General features: G+C 38.6%; 1 protein-coding gene across 1 annotated transcript in view; it reads left to right on the forward strand.

Annotated features, from left to right (window-relative positions):
* STX18 (syntaxin 18) overlaps positions 1–14,779 on the forward strand; it is a 70,475-nt gene extending 55,696 nt beyond the window's left edge. The window contains exons 7-11 of the mRNA XM_055702801.1: positions 2,628–2,716; positions 10,335–10,393; positions 11,203–11,272; positions 11,823–11,903; positions 13,236–14,779. Of these exons, the coding sequence (XP_055558776.1) occupies positions 2,628–2,716; positions 10,335–10,393; positions 11,203–11,272; positions 11,823–11,903; positions 13,236–13,331 (395 nt within the window). The 3' untranslated portion in view covers positions 13,332–14,779. The remainder of the gene's footprint in view (positions 1–2,627; positions 2,717–10,334; positions 10,394–11,202; positions 11,273–11,822; positions 11,904–13,235) is intronic.
* Positions 14,780–14,934: the final 155 nt, after the last annotated feature.

A 14,934-nucleotide genomic window follows, 5' to 3' on the forward strand; every position in this document is an offset into this window, starting at 1 on the left:
GAAACGTGTATATCAGAATAAATCTGTCTGAAACAGTTTGTAAATACGCAAAGCCTGTGGTTCCTCACATAAGGGTAAGTGTTGGTTGCTGCTGCTTATAGAAATCAGCCTTGTGACTTCACTGGTAGGTGGTTGTTATAGCATGGAAATAGCATGAACAAGATGACTAGGAAATGAAGCTCAGTTTAAATCTTAAAGCGTTTGATTAATTATTTTTTTTTTAAGTAACTTTTCAAAGTTTTAAGAAACTGGAGAAATTGCCACATTTAGAAGTAACTATTTCATCCTCAGGGTGGTTTAGAGAATGGTGATCATTTGTATTTATGAATTAGCTATCATCAGCATACCTGGGCCCCTTGTGTTAAGTATCTCAGCTGTAAAGATAGTTCCAAGAGGAGCTTGTGGCCATGTCCTTAATTTGAATGTTATGATGGACAGCTGAATGTCCTACTTGGTGTGCTGAAGCACAGCTTGGGTTTTGTCTGGTTTTTTTGGCAGAAACCAAAGCAAAATGTGGTTACTTTTGTTCTGAGGCAAAGCACCTGTTTACATTAGAATTATATTGGACATGCATCATTGCAGCAAGATAGTCTTTCTGGAGGTGCTTTTATATGCTGACAGTATTTATTTGCATATTACAAATTTCACATTTAGTTTATGGAAATAAATTTAAATAATGAGTAGCTTTTGAAGTGGTCCACAAGCTTAACAGCTGTCTGTCTCCTTTCAGCTTGGAAAAGGGTTCAGAGGATTGATCATTACTTTGTATCTCTGTCATGTGTTAGCTAATTCTCTTTCTGCAAAAGAAATGGAGTTTGGCTTTTGCTGGATGAATTGTAGAAAAGCATTAATGTCAGCTCCATGAAAGCTGCAGAACACCTTTCCCAGTAGCCAAAAACATCCTGCAGTGACAGGAGGAACCCCAGGGAGGTATGTGTTTCTCACTTAACACTTATCATATTAGCTTATTAGCAACCACATTGGATACAGATGCTGTTTTTTTAACAGTTGTGACAATGCCTGAAAGTAATTGGTTCCTCTGGGATAAAATAGGAATATTTTTTTTCCTTGGCTTCATAAACTAATTATCTTCTTTTCTTTGAGTCCAGTAAATAATTAAAATTTTGATACCTGAACAAGTAAGTTTTGTGTTTCTGTGAAATAGACTTGATGATACCCCATGGAAGACATAGAATTAAATCCTTTCTAAACAATCTTTAAATATATTCTTATTTGTTATTACTTGTAAGAATTTTTTAAAACCTACTATATTCCTTATCCACATCCCTCATTCATAACATTGTCATTATTCGTACATCCTTGTTGGGTTGTTGAGAAGCAAAATATACATTTATAAAGGAGACGTACACAGTGATACTCCTTTTTATAATATTTATTTTTCAAGAGTTTTCACAAGTATCATAGTGAAGGATAAAGGGGAAAAATTCTCCTTACAATCCTTTTCATATATTTGTTTATAAATAGGACTGCTCCTTTCTGAGGCTTCCCAAGGCAAGTCAGGATCTGAATGAGGGATGATGCATCAGTTCTGCTTATGCAATTGAAAAAAAAAATAAGGTTTAGAGGGTTATAACAAAACAAATGAAAATATAAGTTCCTGAAAAAATTGACTGGAATAAATAAAATATCTGAAATCTATGAAAAAGAAAACTAAATCTTTCTGTATTTTAATTTGCTGCCTGCGTATGATAAGTCAATGCAGGTTCAGGTTTGATCTGCTGTGGGGTAGTGCACATCTCCCTTGGGTTTTATAAAAATGTCACAGCCACTGAGGAGAAGAGAGGCCTTCTCAAGAGTGCAGTTGTATCATTAGGATTTTAAACACTGATGCTAGGACAGATTCAGAAACAGTAGGTTCCTGTAGCATAGTTTCTTTTCTTTCTCATTCTGACTTCTTAGTCTATAATCAGAAGTACATAATTAAGCCTAAAAATAAATCTTCCAGAAGGGAATATTCCAGAAATAGCTGTTCAGGATCTGTGCCCAACTCCTGCTAAGGTTTATGTGGATGATTAGCTTTAATCAAAGGGCAAGTACTATGGAAATCAATGAAGCAGCTATGATGTGTACGGGTTAGTTTATGGGATCAGATCAGATTCGTGTTATGTGCAGGAAGGCCCCTTGCACAGTGTGCTGTGGGATTTGCACAGTGCTAGGCAGTTTGAACAGCATGAGGAAACAGTTTGAGAATCTCTTTTTGCTTTTTTGGAAGGTGGTGGTTCTGTCAAGCCTCATTGGAAGGTAATAGTTTGCATATAGGCTGTCATTTTGAAAACAATGTGTTTTCTTCTGTTAAAACACAAATTCTACAGTATTTTGTGCCGTAACAAGTCTTAGTGCAATGTGAATTGATTTACACCATTCACTGTCAATATATTAGTGCAACTCTTCATAGTTCAGAAGATTAAACATAATGCATAGACTTTTGTCTCAGTTTAGAAGTTAAAGGTTATTGGTAATTTTGTGCTGAAAATATAGGGTGAATCTCAGTTAGTCACAAATTAAATATAACAATTTCATCATCATTCTGAAATGGATGAAAAATGATTTTCACCTTACTGTTCAGTGCCCTGCATTGTCTCAAGTATTTGCTGGTTGTTTTACAGACAGGAATCTGCCTGATGCCCAAAGTAATGTTGGATTATGGGGGGACGGCAAAGGTGAAGATGAGCTGTCACCTGAAGAAATACAAATGGTAAGTCTATCTGGTGTCTTATTGTCAATCTTATTATATTTTTATTATATATATATAAAAATTAATTTTCAACTTTCATTTCATGCAGAATAATACCATAATAAGGTAGACCTTTTGCACATGGCTTCCTGGTTCTTCTGGTAGCAAGTAATATTGAAAATTGCTACAAAATACTTAACTTGGAGCCACGAAAGCAGTAATAACTATTTTTCAACAATTGAAATTAACATTGTTTATAAAATTACAATTACGAATTGCTTTTTTTGTCAGGAAACAATAGTAGTCAAGGCAACATCAGAAAAAGCATTATGAAACTTCTGAAAGAATAAAGAGTTGCACTTTTTTTTTTTCCCCCCCTTGGAGTATTTCTACAACACACCTTAAATAGTTATTCTATGGAAGTATAGCTATGAAGTTATACTTCATTGTATTCTTTTTTTATTTTTTTGGATTATCAAATTAATATTGGTTTACTAGAAGGAATAGCCACAAGCTTTCTGTTACAACAGTATCTCATTAACTTTACCTTTTCTGCATTTCCCTGTTATCAGCACATTTACATATTGTTTGATCCAGTTCTACTTACATTTGAATTGATGCAATACAGAATTTCTGACATGGGAATGATTGCTGACAACCTATCTGTTTAGACTTTTTGATATTCCTAAAATTTATCATTTCGCACATGGCTCCAAATTCTTAGAAAACCTCTCTACGTTAGCTTGCATCTCCTTGTTTTATATAAAGAAAGAAAAACAGATTTATAACTAGCTAGTAGATGTGCAGTTTTTGAAGCGGTGAGCTTTACTAAGGCAGAGGGTTGCTGCAGTATGAATATGTGAAGCTTCCTTGGTAGTGATGAGAGATGTTCCCAAACACAATACTCATCTCTGATGGGAAGTGATGCATAAGCTGCACATAATTATGGTATGGTTTGTCAAAGAGAAAAGGTTCTTCAGAGGCTGCTCTTGATGCTCTCACGTTGTTCTTGAGTGCCAGTCTGAAATCTAAAGGATTACTCCTGCTTTCTGTTTTCTTGTTGAAGAGAATTCTTTGTATTTTTTCATTCTTCTGTGTTTAGGCACAATATTATTAGCCCCCTTGCTGTAAGCTTCCAGAGGATCAGGAGGAAACAAGCATCAGAAGTGATGGCTCTGACAGGGCTTACTAATAAATGACTACTAAATGTTGGATTGCTTTTTGCAGGCCTTACACTGTAATTAAGTTTTAAACACGTTACAACCCTTGCCATGGTACTTTGGGAATAAGCACATTTCTTTTTCATGCAATCCTTCTATACTTTTTAGAGTAAGGCCCCAGATAAGAGAAAAATCGATGTTCATAGTTTAATGTTTGAAGGATTTCTGGACTCCTAAATCTCCAATCCTAAACTGCTTCTTATTAGGCATTCGGACAACTCTTCCTAGGGGAGAACCAAAAGACATCTTTTTTAAAACCCATTATTATTCTTTACCCATTCAGAGCTTTCCTGTGCTATGCTTCTTTTTTATTATTGTATATTTTTTTTAACTTTTATTGGTTGTTTTACACTGACTTACTTCTGTTGTGCTTTCAGGAGTTGCGCTTCCTGTGAAAAGGGGTATAAAAATAACGCTGATGCTCCAAATTAAACGAATTTAGTTCAGACAGGCTATAATATGTCCTTATTCCTAGTTATATATATTCTGCCTATATTTTGGAAGAAAAGTTATAGTGTATGACAGTGCCTTGATGTCAGTGCCATGATTAAGCCTAGAAAAATGACGTGCTGGAAACTTCAGATCTCAGCTTTAAGTTTATCAATCTGCTTCATGGGAAAAGAGAGACAAATTTACTAGTCTGTTTAGGGAAGCAGAAGATCAAAATGCTACCAAAATAAAAATAGCATTCTTTGAAGCCCTGTATATATATGTTAATACACTGAAATATGATTGCTGCTCTTGTGCCATATTTTATTCTTAAATTTCCATGTGTGAATTTACAATTTTAAAAAAATTTCTATATACTCTCAGTACTTGTGTTTTAGTACTGATATTGGGAACCTAGAATTGAAAAAAGCATACAAAGGGAAGTTAATGCTGGAAAAGCCACTTCTCCGCTTATAATTTATTCTAAGTTTTGCAGAAAGCTGGTTCTGGACTGGGTATCTGAATCTCCTGTTCAGTCTTGCTGTGGTTCTGATCTCCCCAATTGCTGCTCCCTCCTGTTGCACCTCGCTGCAGGCTGACAATACAAACCCCAGTAGTCAGGGCTGTCTGTATCTCAGCTTCTTCTCACACTATGAGTCTATGCCTCTGGCACTGTTGTGAAGAAATACAGGCTTGCTTTCTACCTCTCCTAAAAATTAACAAGCATCAGTTACTTCCACATTATGCCATGGTAGGAGTTTACATTTATTATGATTTAGAGGAGAAGTGAGTCAGCATGTATGGCAGTGTTAATACAGGCATCTTTTTCTTTTCTCCGCCAGTTGTCAAGTAGAAAGCGAGCCGATTGTTTCTAGTTACAGTTAATGCCCCCCAGTGAGGGTCATTTCTTGCCAGGTAATTTTTTTACCGTTGGATTGGATTGCATGTTATTGGAGTTGTCAAACTGTAAACAGTGTGTTGTATGTTTATATAATATGTAAATGTGCACAGCAGGGTTTCAAATGTAAACGTTACCACTGATATGTTGATGCTCAAGGCTGAGCAAGCCATTGCTCTGGTCTGTGGACCTAACGTGATTTTTTGGGGGTATGGTGTGTGTTTGTTTTATGAACACTGTAATTAGCTAATTACTAAAGGCTAGTGATGTATGTGGTGACTATTCCACTGCGAAATTGCTCTTTCAGTGCATTTTTGACGAAACTTATAGCTAAGAGTTGGCCTTTATTGGTAAAAGCTGGATACTGTAGAATTTCACTCTTAACCTACTTTAAAGTCACTGGATCTGTTATTCTAATTTGCAGGTAAATTTGGGTCCAGGGTGTAAATACAGGTGTAACTGGGGAACAATTTGAGTATATGAATGTTCATTGCTTTTTTCATTGCTCACATAAATCCTTCATACTAACTTGATATTTCATGACTTCATTGTACTTTTAACGCAGGAATCAAAGGGTCTTTACAAACGCATAACAAACCCTCACCACTTTAGTTAATTTATTCACTAAAGGACAGTTAATTATTTCTTCTCTGCATTATGTTTGCTGTTACAGAGCAGTGAATTTCTACTTTCTGAACATTTGATTTGTGAAGCATGGACCGACCGCATTTAAAATACTGGGAAATCCAGCAGTTTTCAGAAGAGGGCCAATTACAGTGTAGAAACTGCTGTGTTGGTTTTAAATTGGAATGTGTTGTGTCAAATCACACTTAACAGTTTTCAGTCGTGGTTCCACGATCCTTCCTGTGGGTAAAATAAGGAATTAAATCCCCATCATATCACTACAGCAGGAATTTCTATCAGTATTTTACCCACAGGAGAGAGCTTTACGTTGTTCAGAATGTTTGCAGGCTATTGCGTGATTTGCACAGTAAATTTCAGTTTATAACCCTGAGTACAGGTATATTAATGGTTTTTATTGTGAGCACATGCCTTGTGGTTGCATTGAGTGGGAAAAAAATCTGGCTTTTCTGTTTGAGTTGTGAAAATAGCTAATTTTCCCTGATTTTATTGTTGGGTTTTGTCTTAAGTTCAGGTACAGTACATATAATGACTTAACCCATGGGATAACAAAAAAGAACTGTGATTATTTCTTTTACGCATTAGGTTTTTAGCCATATCTTGAGCAGTTTGTCACTTAATGCAATACTTTGGTAACAGAATATTTCACTGTCATAAAAGAGGCTACTTTAGTAAGCCATAAATCACTGAGCTGTACTGATTGCTGGTTTGGTTTATATTCCCATCATGTAAATCCCTTTGTGACACACTGGTATATGATGTGTTCTGTGCTCTAACCTTTCGTTCAATTGACTGTTTTAGCATATCTTACTGCTGTCTGCGCCAAGCGGTCCATCAGCCATGATTTCAAATTGCAAAGATCATTGAGCAGTTTAAAAGGCAGTCTGTGCCAGTGGAGGGTTTTAAATATCAAAGGGAATTTTTAAAGAATACTTTCTCAAGTGGATTTGTGCTATTTGTAAGGGATTAAAATCATTCACTGTTTCTTTATTGAAAATTTGCCTTCTAAATTAGTTATCTTCACAGTTATACTAAGGCAGCAAAATAGGGATTTTTTTAATGTTGAATATTTGTGCCGAAATACTTATCCTTACGGAAGTGAGAAAAACAATTACAGCTTGGTGGCCCCATTTAGTCACTTAAGGACCAACCAGTTGGCTCAGTGCTAAATCCTGTGGCTCTTTCATTGCTTTGCACCCTGGCTTTGTTCTGAGGTGACTCCACTAAAATCGGAGACATAGGGTGGTGTGAACATAAAGGATTGCAGCGATAAAATAACTTTAACCATCCACTGCTGTTAAGTATCACTATATTAGTCAATTGTATTTTAACAAATGCTTTCTTCTATAGGGGACACTGCAGGCAGCAGTGACAATGACGCTTAAATGTATTGCAACACTGATACTTGTTTATTCAACAAAACCATTGGACCTTTAGGGTGGAAATCACTGGGACTTCAGGGAGCTGTGCAGAATGTTCCTCTCTGTTGCCTCTCGACTCATGGAGCTAGGCTCTTTCCTCAAGGCCTCTACCCCACAGTGGATGTGACAGTGCCCAACAGCCTTCCTCCTCTTCTGTGACTCTGTGGAGTCCTTTAACCAAGGAGAGAAAGCTGTTCTTGCCAATCAGGTAGACAGTGAACCTCTACTACAAAAAGAAATTTGTATTTTAAAAGAAATAAAAAATCATTTTTCATTATTCTTCATGACATAAATTGCCTATGTCATAAGAGTAAACCTTTTTCTGTGAGATTCACGGTTACCCTTCTTTAAACATGCCTGTCATTTCACACTCACTTCTGCCAGATCAAACCTACAGATTCCTGATTTTTAACCCAGTAACCATTTCCCCCTAAGTCATGCAGCCTGACAATTCATTTGCTGTTGGCAGTCAGGTACTGTTTCTCTGAGGCCCTGATGGGCCTGAAGCAAGATGAAAAATGTTACAGCACGAAGCGTGGGGGGCAGCGGCAATAGTGTGGGGAGTGAGGAGGAGGGACTGAAGGTGAAGGGTATGAAAGATGGCTTGCCTTTTCTCATTTTCTTGCTTTTCTGTGTTGCTCTGTGGCAGTGCAAAAGTCTTGCTCAGCTCCTGCTCTCTACTCTCCCTTAAGCTAACCCTATCATCTGGTCCTGTGGTGGGATTCAGTTTACTAATCTACCAGAAAACTCAGGAGGAAAAGGTGGTTAGTGAGCTAAAATGTCCTACCATGAAATGAGATGGGCAGCAGCATTTGCTTAGGACTGTATTATGTTGAGGGGAGAGAGAGGAGCAGGACAGATTCCTCAGTGGCTGCACTAAGTCTTTTTCACTGCATCCTAAGTAGTATAAACACTTCTATTTCTTCTCTGCGTTCGTATTATGAACGTACTTGATAGGGCAGAAGTTCCAGCTGGAACATCACGGATCATTTCAAAGGGTATATCTGCTTCTGAAGCAATGGGCACAAGGAGTTACACAATCTGTATAAGGAAAATCTTAAAAGACCTGGAATGGAGATGCTGGTGGCATGATTGGGGCTGGGTTGGGGTCACAGTGGTGAGCCAAAGATCATCACCAAACGTGGCAGCGCAGTGATGTTAAATGTATGTACTCCTACAGACGTGACTGTGAAAGAAGCTATGGGTCAGATGAACTGTACGTCGTAATTTTCATGTTGCATCTTAATGACAAACTGTGTTGAAATACCAAGTGCTTCGTTTTCAGCTGTTTCAGTAGCCCTGCCCTTAAAAGCAGGATGCCCATTTGCCTTCACTGATGTAACAGGGCCCTCACTCTTACGGTAATTCTCTGTGATTCAGACCTTTTCTCTCTCCTTCCTTACTTTGCTTTTTGCACGGTTTTCAAATGCTTACTGTCTTCTCTGGGCAACACCTCCCTTTCCTGCCAGCTTAAGCATTGGCCATTTGCTCAGACAGCGAGCAAAACCAAGTTGGACAACACACTGCTCTGTCTTAAGAAGGATAATGAGACCTTGCAAGGTGGCAGAGAGGACTGCTGCACTGTTACTGCTCATGGAATTATAATGTGATTGAATTATGCCAAAATCCCATGGAGTTATGTAGGCTAGTTCAAAATAAGGAGGTGAACTGAACTAGAACAGGGCTTGCTGTCTTGCACAGCTCGTGTCAAATTCTTTGCATTCTGAACCCTGTTCTCTGGTGTTTCGCGCTGCTGCATGCATCACCTGGCTTTGTCAGAGGCATGTAGCAGGTAAGGTTTTCAGTAGAAATATATCTCCTGTGTGCTGTTTCTGTATAACTGCGTAGACCAGGTCCTTCCCAGCTTTGAGAAAAGGGCAAAGACCTAGTCACTTGTGTTCATACCGCAAAGGTCCAGCTGTTAACGAGGCTTTGGCTGTGTAGAATTAATTGGCAGAATGCCTTGAATAAGCTTGCTCCCTCCCTCCTCCGAAACAGGACTTCTGACCCTTCTGATAGGAGGTGCCCTGGTGTCGCCGAGGCAGGGGCCTTTCAGCTGGAACAGCCCACAGAGCTCCCCGAGCGCGTACTGCCTGGAGCCGGCTGGCTGTGGGGCAGGCAGTGGCACGCTGCAGCCCCCCTCGGGCTTGGAACCCACGGGAGCTGCCAGGCTGCAGGGTCAGGCTCATTCAGGCACTTACAAAATCCCAGCTCAGTATGTCCTAAAGGGTTATTTCTAAAACAGAGTCCTTACAATGCGGTTTCCAACAGGCTCCACTGTGACATGGGACACCCTTCTCAGCTGTGTTGTGGCTGTGCAGGTTTTGTTTCAGCAAATCATGTCATTGTACTTGCTGCCTGATCAATTGTTCTGTAATGAATCCCAAATGACCTGGCAAGTACCTCTGAACAGGCAAAGCATATTTTCCTGTATAAAGAATTCTACTTATGCTTGTATTTGAAAAATGTAGTGCTAGAAGTTTATTTAAACGTTTCCTTGATTACTCACGAGTTTTAAATGGAAGAGGTCTACTGGAATAACTAAAGCCAATGGATTTGTAAAGTATAAAGTACTAGATCCGTTGCAAAATCTAAAAGCTCTTCATGCCATGGGCAGTACATGAATAATGTGAAGGAAAGTGCAAAGACGTCATGAAGAGAATCATGCTTTCACAAGCATGAAAGCTTTCCGCACTCAAAGTTCTAAAATAATAAAAAAGGACAGATTTCATCAACTGTATTTTTTTGTTACTGTGAAGTAACGTGAGCAAAATCTTCAAGTTATTTGGGGGTTAGTTTCGTTAATTGGAGGAGAAAGACGACTGTTACAGTGACTGGTTACAAATAAGCAAATCGATATTGTTCATTTAGGCTGCTGTTAGTAATTCTTAAAGATCTTTTTAGTTATGTACTGTCAATGGATTGCCAGGAAAGGTGGAAACTGATTGATCAGGGTGGGGGCTGAAGAAAGTTCCCAGCATCCAAGCATGTGAACTCACGTGTGTGACTTCCTTCTTCCCTTCTTCCAGTTTGAACAGGAGAACCAGAGACTTGTTGGGGAAATGAATAATCTCTTTGACGAAGTCAGGTACAGTTTTCTGTGAATTAACAGACCGCTGCACGTGCTGGTCCTGTAACCTGGACAACACCCACCACGACACGCAGCTGCGCGAACTCCAGAGGTGTCGTAGGAGGGACAAAACAGGAGCGTCCATGAAATGCACTGTGTTACATTAACTGTGCTGTCCCACAGTGTAAAGATGGTTCTGAGTGATGCACAAACTGTCCAACACAGGACTGGTTACGTTTGGAAGGTTACGTTCTGTCTCAACCTAAGTTTTACAAAGTTAAGTCTTCCATTCCTATCACACTGCCTGCTGCATATACAGACAAGCAGCCAGGGCAGGGAGGTGCAGCCCCCAGCCCCCGTGCACAGACCTGTCTTCATGGCAGCGTCGGGGTTGTTTGCTCGCCGCTTGCTGCGCGGAAAACCTGAACGGCTAACTCAAGCTGGAAATTTACTTTTGGGTTAGTACTAGGCAAGGCGAATTCCACGCTTCCTATTAGCCTGTAAAAAGGGTATGTCACAATTAACTACTTAGGGTCCACCGTGGGTTTTGTTACATTAGAAGGCGGCAGACAGACAGGCGGTCCGCTCACAGTGGAGGCAGCTAGCTGAGAATTTCCGGGTGGTGCCTTTCCCAGAGCTTCCCTGTGGGCTGGTCATCTCCCAGCCATGGACTGTCTGAGCACTGGGCACTGGCTACTGCTGCCCAACAGCAGCTAACAAAATAGCAGCCTTCTGAATAGCCTGCTTACCGCGTTGGGAACCTGAACCTGCAGAAGCAAGAAATGTTTGCAGTGGTTTCTAATGGAGTGTTTCTGTTCTTTGCCCAGACAAATTGAAGGAAAAGTAGTGGAAATCTCCAGACTGCAAGAGATATTCACTGAAAAAGTCCTGCAACAGGTTAGTATAATTTAATGCTACAGCAGCAAATACAGCTTGAAGATTTTCTTGGGGGGATTTTGGTCTTGGTTGCATGCAAGACGTAAACATAGTGAATCTTTGATGCAAATGTGAAGGAAACTGGTTTTGTTTGTTTTTTTCAAATGCAAAATCAAGATACTGTTGTTACTTCCTAGTGCATACTGGGAATGAAAAATGCAACGTATGTGTTAGAATGATCACTCTGCCTCGGAACTTGTGTCCTGTTAAATGTGTTAGTTAACAGCACCTTTTCTGGAAATGGTGGCACCTCTTCCAGAAAGAGCTGGCAAGCATCAGCCAGGTTAGATTTGATTCTAGATAAATGGGAGACTTCCCATTGATCTTGATAGCTTCCATTCAGGCTCATAAAACCACAGGCAAAGAAATTACAACTTAGTTGTCTCTATACCTTTGCATCATTGAAACATAGATGTTAACAATACCAGATTTTGAGTTCTGCTTGTTTCCCATGTCCTTTTCTTCTTAACATTTGTTGGTTTCTCAATGCTGGGTTGTTTTTTTTTAACAGGAAACTGATATTGACAATATCCATCAATTAGTCGTGGGCGCAACAGAGAACATCAAAGAAGGCAATGAAGACATAAGAGAGGTAAAGTTGTGTTGCTTGTTTCTCTTAACTCTCAGGTTTGCCCAAGTGTTGCTTTAACCAGCATGTGCAAGCTCACCCATGGCACAAGTGCAGCGCGTGTTGGGGTGTCCGGGCATGATTTTGGAAAAATTGTCCTAATTAGCTGAGGCTCCCAGTATTAGCATTGCTTGTCTCGCTAACCATGATTTCAGTAGCTATACAGGTCTGCAGAAATCTTGGCCTCGCCTATTTTTTAAATATGAAAGTCACCTGGCATGAATTTAAGCATATGTGAAGTTTTCTTATTAAAAAAGGGAGGTGTGGAAATTGCAGACTATGAATAAAAGTGCGCTGAAATTGCTGAAACTGGAGTTAAATGCTGAGTGTTACCAGAAGAGTCTCTTTGAGTTGCATTCAGCACAGTACCCATGCTGCTAGTAAACAAATCTACCCCATTGTTTCACTAATTAGAATGAAATGATGTTTCCTTTCAGGAACTGAGATTTCAATAAAAACAGTTCCTAAATTAGGCTAGTGAGTGAATCGCTTCAGTTCTTTTTTTCTTCTTTTTCTTTTCTCCCTCCTGAAAGCACATAGAATATATAACTTAGTTACCTGCTGCTCAGCTCTCGTAAAAAGTGCAACAAACATGGCATGAAGGGGTTTTTTTTTTTGCTTAATTTTTCACATTTGTAGGTTTCACATCTGAAACCACGCTGAGAAACAGTAGAGAAAGGTGAAAAATACAAAACCTCAATACTCACATTGTTTGTATCACATTAAAAAAATTATTCCATGTGTAAATCTGAAAAATGAGAGGGGGAAAAAGAAATCCTCTGTTATATGCCAGTCTCAGTTTTGGGAAGGAGAATCCCAGAAAAATACTTGCTATCCTTGCTCCAAGACTGAAATACATGACTGATAGTGCTAAATCAACTTCCAGAAAGAGTTGTCAGGTTTTGGGGCTATTTTTTTAGTCAGAATATGTTTATTAGAATGTTTATTTCTAATCACAGAATTTAAGTTTTGGAACTTAAAATTGACCTTTAGGCATCCACGTTTTGGTGTAGTTCTTAATGTTTTTGAGTTCCACTGTGTGGGATTTTAGGGGGGGCTTTTTTGGTTTATTTTTTATATGACCAGTTTTTAAGATTCTGAGATAAATTTTAGTGTGATAAATCTGAAAAGGTATAGCCAACCTGACTTTTATTCACTTAAAACTGGGGGCAAGTTTTGTTCTTTCTGTTGTCAGAGGGAAGTGTGAAGCCACTAGAAGTCATCCTGTGTTGACACTGTTGAAATTCTACTCTATATTTACTGGTGATGGTAACGGAGGTAACCTTCTCCTCACAGGCCATCAAAAACAACGCTGGATTTAGAGTATGGATCCTCTTCTTCCTTGTGATGTGTTCATTTTCCTTGCTTTTCCTGGACTGGTACGATAATTAATTACAAATATAACACTGCCTACATGCTTTGTTTGTAACTTTTGAGCTTTTTTTTTTCCAGTGGAGTAGGATATATGGTATATCTGTATATTTTATGGGTTTTTTTCATACTGCTACGATGGGCATATTTTCCAATAAATAAGCAGGCGTATATATCCATTGGTGCAGAGGGAGCTGATAGCATTTGTTTTAAATCCCTTTATCGAACATAAAACCACACTTAATCTTGCAAAGAACACAGAAACCTTTGAAAGAGCTGGTAAGAAAGCTACAAGCTGGACGACAGCCAACAGAAGAACAAAACCAATGGTTGCATCAGTCACCCACACATCTGTGATGTCTGAAGTCCAGCTCCCAGTGTGCAGACCAGATCAAGAGAAAACTGTTACTGTGCAAAAGCATCTACGCTGCCTCAGGCTTTTATTTAACCATACCACTTCAGTACAGAGCCAACACTTCGCACATGTATGACCTCTACTTCAAATCCTTTCAAACTACTTGAGTCAGAGATCACATTGATTTAATAGTAGTACTAATGATAAAAAGTCAACTAAAGAGCTTTACTTCTAGATGAAAAGAGAGAATAACAATACAGATTGTGCAGTGAAACGGGTGTTCTGGGATGTTGGAACAAAGCCAAAGGATAGACAATATTGAAGCCAAACTCTTCCAAGTACTAAAATTGGGAGCGGTTTGATAACTAAAATGAAAAGTCTCAAAACCAGCTGTAAACATGAATCAATTAACTGCCTCCTCTTAAAGCAGACAAAAAAAAAATGCTTTTGACTTCAAGAAGCATAAGCAATCTGTTTCTCCTAGATGATAAAGCTTAGTATTTTTAAATGTTTATTGTTACGAGAGAGAGAAATAAGTTGTTTCTCATCAGTATTTACTTGTGCATTAAAGTTTTTATTGTCCTGAATTTAAGGGAAGGACGTGTATCATTAATAGTTTCTATGTAGGACAGTCTCGGGGAACAGATCTTTCCATCTTGTAGAATGTGAATGTCCTCTGTAAATACGTTGATATGAAATGTGTCTTTTACTATCTCTCTTCTGAAATGTATATTTCTATACATTATATGCAACAAGCAGCATCCTCCTTAATCTTTACTCTGCAAAGAGTGAAAATGTCAAAGTTACATATGAATTAATTACATGCAATAAAGCATATCCCTATTAGAAAATGCAAACATGGTATATTTTGAACTTCTTAACAAAAGCCTGAAATTTTTAAATGCAAAGAAAAATTTGGCACATAATTTATTGCTTTTTATGCATTCCACATACCATAATGACTTAATAAAGCCTTTTACAGATATACTGTGTAATGCACATTTCATATCAAACCTGGAAAATTCAGCAGTAATGGTTATTTTTGCTGTATGGGTAGGAAAGGTTGTTGATAAAGCAGTTCTACTGGAGAAAAATAAAATCAGAGCTGACCATACTTGTTCTACTATGGATCTTGAGAAACAATCCCTGATCTTTTCCCTTCATTTTTGTAGTTTCTACCAAAAAAAACCACCTAACAAACTTTTGACATGTCCACTGCACCTTGTCCCATTCAACCTCTCCATGAACAAAAAGGTGACTGACTTGCCC

This window comes from Falco cherrug, chromosome 1 (assembly GCF_023634085.1).
Source record: "Falco cherrug isolate bFalChe1 chromosome 1, bFalChe1.pri, whole genome shotgun sequence".
Lineage (NCBI taxonomy): Eukaryota > Metazoa > Chordata > Aves > Falconiformes > Falconidae > Falco > Falco cherrug.